Source organism: Poecilia latipinna, unplaced genomic scaffold (assembly GCF_001443285.1).
Source record: "Poecilia latipinna isolate Pla-1442-1.1 unplaced genomic scaffold, P_latipinna-1.0 Scaffold147, whole genome shotgun sequence".
Taxonomy (NCBI): Eukaryota; Metazoa; Chordata; class Actinopteri; order Cyprinodontiformes; family Poeciliidae; genus Poecilia; species Poecilia latipinna.
In genome coordinates this window covers 208,540-215,797 of record NW_015112763.1, presented here as the reverse complement: position 1 = coordinate 215,797, position 7,258 = coordinate 208,540, and the positions used below count along the sequence as shown (strand labels likewise).

The 7,258-nt window shown below is 40.0% G+C and overlaps 1 protein-coding gene and 1 long non-coding RNA gene across 2 annotated transcripts in view; one reads left to right on the top strand and one right to left on the bottom strand.

Moving 5' to 3' along the window:
- Window positions 1–259, bottom strand: part of LOC106945493 (uncharacterized) — a 10,783-nt gene extending 10,524 nt beyond the window's left edge. Inside the window, exon 1 of the long non-coding RNA XR_001424575.1 lies at window positions 87–259. This is a non-coding gene — a long non-coding RNA (uncharacterized LOC106945493). The remainder of the gene's footprint in view (window positions 1–86) is intronic.
- Window positions 260–3,169: 2,910 nt separating this feature from the next.
- On the top strand, window positions 3,170–7,014 carry LOC106945512 (cerebellin-1). The gene is made up of 4 exons (XM_015029244.1): window positions 3,170–3,276; window positions 4,277–4,874; window positions 6,027–6,146; window positions 6,281–7,014. Exons 2-4 carry the CDS (start codon window positions 4,569–4,571, stop codon window positions 6,476–6,478), a joined length of 624 nt encoding a protein of 207 aa, XP_014884730.1. The 5' UTR covers window positions 3,170–3,276; window positions 4,277–4,568; the 3' UTR covers window positions 6,479–7,014.
- Window positions 7,015–7,258: the final 244 nt, after the last annotated feature.

The following is a 7,258-nucleotide window of genomic DNA, read 5'->3' as shown; positions in this document are numbered from 1 at the left end:
GAACATAACCCGCTTGTCTCTTAAAACCAAATTAATAACAAGTTATATAGTTTATAAAACATAAGCTCTTTCGAAATAATGCTTACCTGATTAGATACAAGACATTTACCGTTGGTACATTTTGCAAAAGTAAAAATCCGATGTTCACTTCGTGGCACTTGGTTACTAGTAAACACACCCATCTCCAAGCAACAGATTAGCAATAAAAAATGTTATTGTTCAAAAACATAAGATTTCTTCTGCTCTTTTGAAATACGACTTATCTTACACTCTTTAACAAGAACTGTGCAGTTGGTGAATTTTGCAGAAAAGTTTTTTTTGTTTGTCATTTGTGGTAAATATATTGTAAAACACACATTCAACACAAAAGTAAAAATCTGATTTATATTTCGTGACAGTCCTACCAGAAAACACTTGTTGGATAACTGAACGCTGCTCTCTGATGTTGTATATCAACTTAAGAGAAGCAGTTTCCCGAATTTGAACAAGGTTGGACTAAATCGTTTCTGGACACTTTTAGACATGCCTGTAGGAAGAACGAAATAAAATGTCACCTACAGCTTCATGGCTTCATACACCTCAATGCCAGAACATGTTTGGAGAAGGAGAAATAGAAACTGCTTAATGGAATGTGTCACAGCTGGAAATGCAGGCGTGGGTGGTTATGAAGCTGTGAGAAAATGTCTCGGCTTGATACTTAAAGACAAGCAAGGGATAATTAAATGAAGAAAAATATTGAAACTTCTTGTTTAAATACGAAGTTGGTTGGTAAACGCGCCACAGGACCAACAAAGAGTAAACGAGTACAAAGAGTAGTCATTGCAAATGCAGAGGCTGAGGTTTGTTATCCTTTCAGTTCCAAAACTTGAAGTGAACTCAGAGGTGGAGTCTGTCCTGCTGCCCTGCATCACCATCGCTCTCCTTCCAGAGGACAGCAGGGTGGAGTGGATGGGCAGCAAAGACAGGAAGGTCCATGTGTATGATAATTGCTGCGACCGGCCTGAGCAGCAGCATTGGTTTTACACGGATCGAACGATGATGAAGAAATGGCTGCAGAAGGTCGACTTCCTCTGTCTGACACTGAAAAACCCGACGGACAGATTCAGCAAGACTCTGTCCGTCTTGCTGACGGACAGAGTAGAATATGACCTGCTGAAAACTGGAGACCTCAGTCTGAGCCCACAGATAAGGACAACTGGAGGTACAGATGTGAGGTCTACAGCGAGACGAGGGGGAGCAAGAGGGAGAAAACCATCATGTCAAAGTTAAAAGTGAGTTCTGAGGTTTAATCAGAAAGTTGTCCTGCTGTTCTGTTTTTTGTCTATGTCTCAACTTGTTCTGTCTCCTCTGCTCCTCTATTTTCTGCATGTAGTTTGCATGTTCTCCATGTGCATATGTGTGGCCCTTTTCTCACAGTCCAAAAACATATTAATTTTTAATGACTTGTCTGAAACCGCAGGAAATGCTGTAAATATTGAAATTGAATCTTTCCTTGCTAAAGAAAAAAAAATCATTAGTGAGGAGGATATGTTGAAGGCAGTTGTGGCTTGAAACTGGCAAAACAGAAATGGTCTTGGTGAGCTCTCTTATTTTCCCCTAAAGATCCTCATCTCAAGAAAAATGACTGAGACTGAAACTGGAAACTTGGCTCAGAAGGAAGAGAAAACTCCAAACTGAGGAGCAACGATACGAAACAATTTATGCCACTGACAAAAGACATTTCTAGATGAGTCAGCAGTCAGATCATTGAGGTGGTTATGTTTGTGAGCATAATGTTTCTCATGTTTTGTCACACCGCGGTTATTACCCAGAGTAGACTCTATGTCCAAGAGAAACATCTGCTGATGTCTGCAGATTCTTTTATGAAAATAAACCAATTACTGTTGACTTAAATGTACTTCATCAGTGTTTACTAATTATAATTAAGTGCAGCGGTGAATCACATTTTCTCATTGTCTGAGTGTAATGACTGAGAGACTTTCCTGCTGACTATCATTAGCTGACCTTTCAATGATAAATGACGTTGCTGTGAGGAAACTAACCAGGCTTCAGTGGGTAGATGCTGATCTATGAAATACACCAGCTACTTCTCTCAGAAAGCAATTTTACTTTTCGCCACTGGACAAATACCCAGGAAATTATTCACCCTAAAAATACACATTTGAGATGGAGACTTTGACATCACTAATATGACCTATTGTGTTAAGTATTGATGTCTGAGTTTGGTGTTGGTCTACAACTTTTGGTGACATTGTACCACACCACACCATATTATACCACACCATACCATAGCATAGTATACTACACCATACCATTGTATACCATATCACACCATATTATACCATACCATAGTATATCATAGTATGCCATACTGCACCACATTACGCTATACAACAGCAACTTTATTCATAAAGCACTTTAAAACAACCATGTAGTGTATGTACGCATGTATGTTTCAGTAACTGTATACTATAAATATACATTCAAAAATTATGTGCTAAAATATGATATAAAACCAACCAAAACAATAAACACAATGAAACTAATTAAAACAATCCAGGTTAAAAGCTGGGGAATAAAAACAGCTTTATGGCAATTTTGATAGTAGGGAGTGAACAATCCCCTCTACTGTGCAAAGGTAGGTCACAATAGACAACAGTAGAAAAGGCCCTGCTCCATTTGAGTTTTCTCCTGAATCTTGGTACCTGCAGCAGCTGCTTTTTGGCAGACCCAAGGGCCCAACAAGGTAAGTATGGACAAAGATCAGCGGGGTAAAATAGGGCAAGAACCTTAAATGATTGAAAATCAAAAATTCAGAATGATGCCCACTTTCTTCCTTTAACATTTTGTACACCATTTCCACTTCAGACATGAAGATGTAAACTATAGTAAATCCAAACTCAACTGAAAGGGAGAAAAACATGAACATAACCACAAATGCCCTCTAAAAAAATTTTTTTATGGGAAATTTTAAAGCTCTTGCTCTTACCACCTACTTTGCCCACTGGCAGTAGAGTTATGTTGGGGGAAATGAGGATATAAAGAAGGGCGTACAAGTACAGTAGGACGCCGAATAGGCATGAAACCAGAAAATGCTTGATGTGATTAAAGGTCCATTTGAACACAGGGGTCCTTGGAACAGAGAGATAGTCGCAGAGAGAGGGAATAAAAAGAGGAGGAGCAGAGATAAAACCTGAGGTAAAGGCTGAAGGAGACTCTTGGGAGGCTTTAAATGTTCCCAGAACAACAAGCTACCTTTACTGTCTGATGTAGTAGGTGAGTGAAGCTATTTGAGTCTTTTCAGCATGTCTTAATGTTTTGGGGTTTTTTAACGCAGAAAGGCTTTTGGTGTTGACAATGTTGATGGGAAATTTAGTGGTTCGTTGAAAAATTATTCAATGACTTTTTTTTCTGCAGAAAATGCATCATTTGTTTAAATCATTTACAAAACTTAGTGTTTTTAATATTCTGATAAGATTAGGTTAATCTTTTTTTATGCTGAGTGTTGATGTGAAGGAATGCGGACTCCGTGATCAAACAGGAAAGATGTGTGAGAGTGGGAGTTTTTACCTACAGATGGCCTCTCAGTGGTGCCACTCTGACCGTCCACGTTCCCGAACCCTGAATCCAGCTGGCAGCGCTGACGCAGGCCGATTCGTGGCCAAAACATTACCTAATCACTTATTTTGATCCTCCATGTAATCTGGCTTCTATTAATAGTCAGGTTTTACTCATTGTGAAATGTGTTTTACTAGTTTTAAAAAATTGTTTTACTAGAACATCGTAGGAAATTTGAGCCCATTTATAGATGATGATGATAATAACAGGAATTATTCATTTCAGTGCCTGGTTTCTATGTTGCAGTCATATATTACTCACTGGTTTTTTTGGTTGGATGATTGATTGATCGGATGCAGACAAATAAGCCTTGAAGAGCTACGTTCATGACAACATCTAGCAATGTGCTGAAAATAGAGCATGTTTTGTGATTGAGATTTTGTTTTGACACGAGGCATCAAATGAAATGTGATGTATTTTCAAAGAAAATGAAAACAAACTCTCTGAAAATGAGCTGTGTTTAGTTATACAGTTTATGATTCCATTTCAAGTAGAAACAATCTGATAGAATGGACAAGTATACCTAAGCAGGATGTATATCTTTACACTACTTATAGTACGTTTATCTGCTGTATGCATCAAGGATATTTTTCACAGTTTTTCATAATCAAAGGATTCCACATATTTATCAAACATCCCATGTTTCACTGCTTCACAGGCCGCAGGCTGTAGACTCTCTTCCATCAACCCCAGCGACCTGTTGTCGCATCGGGACCTGGACACATTCCCCTTCATTGGTGGATCGTTTGAAATGGAAAACCTGTCATCTTGATACCAACTAGAAGACATCTTCAAAGGGAATATAAATTCAACCAGAGCGAACCTGAGCCACTAAATGACACGAGGGGATCCCGTGGGGTGTGTTTTCTTTTCTGGTGGAAGCATGGCCTTGTAGCTAAAGCAGATTTGCACCACAAGAAGTCACTGAAGCTTTGACCTAATTTGGAACTATGGCGTTTCCATTTTTTAACCCCGCGCCTTCCTTGGTTCCCCAATTAATCTTTCTTGTCGGACTGCTCCTTATTGGCCAGTGGGGGCCATCGGGGGTCAGCTGCCAGAACGACACTGAGCCGATCGTGTTGGAGGGAAAGTGTCTGGTTGTGTGCGACTCCACGCCATCGGCGGAGCCATCGGGTAACGCTCTGGGCATGTCGGTGAGGTCAGGAACGGGTCGGGTGGCATTTTCAGCCATACGCAACACCAACCATGAGCCGTCCGAGATGAGCAACCGCACCATGACTATCTACTTTGATCAGGTGGGTTGAAATAATATGCAGGAAGGTGCAGAGTTACAAATTGATAGAGAGAACCCCTGGTATTCATGGGGGTTATAGGGATGATAGCCGTCCACAAATAGCTAAAATTCTATGAATACTTGAGGCACCCTCTACGAACACTTATAACTGCCTATTTTAATAGTTCGAACACCAAATATACCTTAATATGCATGAATACATTCAGTAGAAACTGCCATCTTTCTTATCTCCACTCTTGTGGGTAAAAACAATCCACGCTAAGGAAAATGAATGCTGCTCATGGACTGGCAGTTTTGTAACACCAGTCCATAGCATTTTCTTTCAAATATTTCTGACATACTTTGTGGAAAAAAAATGCAAATAGACAAGCATTCCCTGAACAATCTGAAGTCAGGTTCCCAGTAAAATCCCTAAAAACGTGCTCTATAAATTCAGCCAATTTAACAAAACCTTACAGCCCTTAAATTTAGCATATGGTCTTTTAACAGCTATAATCTTAGTACTGTAGGTATAACTGGCTTCAGTTGATAAGTGGAAAATGATAAAGTATCATGAGCAGGAGCAAGGCAGTCTCCCCATGAAAATAGGTTTATTAATAATCACTTAAATAACAACAGCAGAACATTAAATGGGTTTTTTTTTTGTTGATTTGTTTTTCATATCTTCTCTCCAAATTTCTGAGGCCTCCGGCGCCCCCTGGTGGACACCATTGGGAATAGACAACGAATGCATGGCTTAGCATAATTCACAATTTGACCTCATGACACTAAAGAACACCATTGGACAATCTATCCTTATTTGATCTATCTTGCCTGTCATTTAAAGCAGTGTGCAGAATTGCTTGTTAGAAAGCAGTGAACACTTTTGGAAGTTTCTCCTGCTTTCTGTAATGCTTTGCAACTGGATGAATGGCAAAACAAAAAATCTGATCTTGTTTTCTTTAATTTATTTTTAAGCATTCCCACCAATCCTAATGTTTGCCTCTCTCTTCAGCATTAAAAGATCAAAATATTTAAAAGAAAAAAAAAAGAGCAGACATGTTGAACTGCTGGAAAACATCTTCAACAGATGTTTTTCTAATTTAGCTTTGCCAAGAGTTTCTTGACTATTAATCAAGAGGAACTCTGTCTCTCTCTCTCTCTCCTCTCATAGATTTTAGTGAACGTTGGCAGCCATTTTGACCCGGCAACTAGCATCTTCGTAGCACCCAGAAAAGGAGTCTACAGCTTCAGCTTTCACGTTGTTAAGGTTTACAACCGGCAGACGATACAAGTGAGAAAAATTGCTAAAAGTCTCAGCTAAAACTGTACTCCTACTTATGTCTGAATATTGTTTCCATTTGTTTATTGTCCATAGCAGTTTCACAAATCCTCTTGCTACTTTTCTACTTCACCTTGTCTTTCCAGGTAAGCTTGGTTCTCAACGGCTGGCCGGTGATCTCGGCCTTTGCAGGTGACCAGGATGTGACACGGGAAGCAGCCACCAACGCAGGGCTGGTGTTGATGGAGCGAGGGGACAAGGCTTACCTTAAACTGGAGAGGGGAAACCTGATGGGTGGGTGGAAGTACTCCACCTTCTCTGGCTTTCTGGTCTTCCCACTGTAGGGTTTCCTTGAGGCAGGATGTTGTATAAAATAAAAATTGGTTCATTTCCCAAAAGGGGTTAGACGGGTTAGAAGGGTTTGACGGATGCGTTTCTGCTGTAATTTTAGGATCCACATTGGACTGCTTAACCCTCCCGCAGTCCTAAAAGGGGACTGCAGGAACTTTTTTATCCTGTGTGTGTTCCCGGCAGAGTCTCCCTAACCCCTTGCGTTTCCTGGTTTCGGGAACTGACGGGCTGACGAGATATCCCCATCAGTTCCCTGCTGTCTGACCGTGACATCTGCCGGGCTCTTCCTGAGCATCTTCAAGTTAGGACTGTGGGAAGGTTAAGATGTGAATTAGATGAGTGGATGGATTGACTTTGCACCAAACAGTCTTGAATGTAATTTCCATGACCACGGTCCTTTTGTGGCTCGCCATCTGTTCCACAGACTTAATGTGTGTTTATGTGCTTGCTTAAATCCGGTGTAGCCTCTTTGATGCATGAAAACCAAATGTAGGATGTGTTTGTTGACAATAAAGAAAACAAAAACAACCGCCATCTCTTTATTTATTTTGAATCTACTGACTGTGTTAGTTATGGCATGCTCAAAAGCTCAGTTTTTAAAATTTTTAAAAATAAATATGCACATTTAAAGCTTCGATGTCGAATATTTCCTTTATATCCACTGATGGAAATGCTTTTCATATAGTTAACATTGTTTATTCCTTCCGTCCATCCGTCCATTCAGATTCCTCTCCCTATGTTACAAGTGAGAGCACCCTGAAAATTGTTTCGGG

Coding starts and splice junctions, on each gene's coding strand:
- LOC106945512 (XM_015029244.1), top strand. CDS start 4,569: ATGGCGTTTCCATTTTTTAACCCCGCGCCTTCCTTGGTTCCCCAATTA. Junction 4,875..6,026: donor TGACTATCTACTTTGATCAG/GTGGGTTGAAAT, acceptor CTCCTCTCATAG/ATTTTAGTGAACGTTGGCAG. Junction 6,147..6,280: donor ACAACCGGCAGACGATACAA/GTGAGAAAAATT, acceptor TTGTCTTTCCAG/GTAAGCTTGGTTCTCAACGG.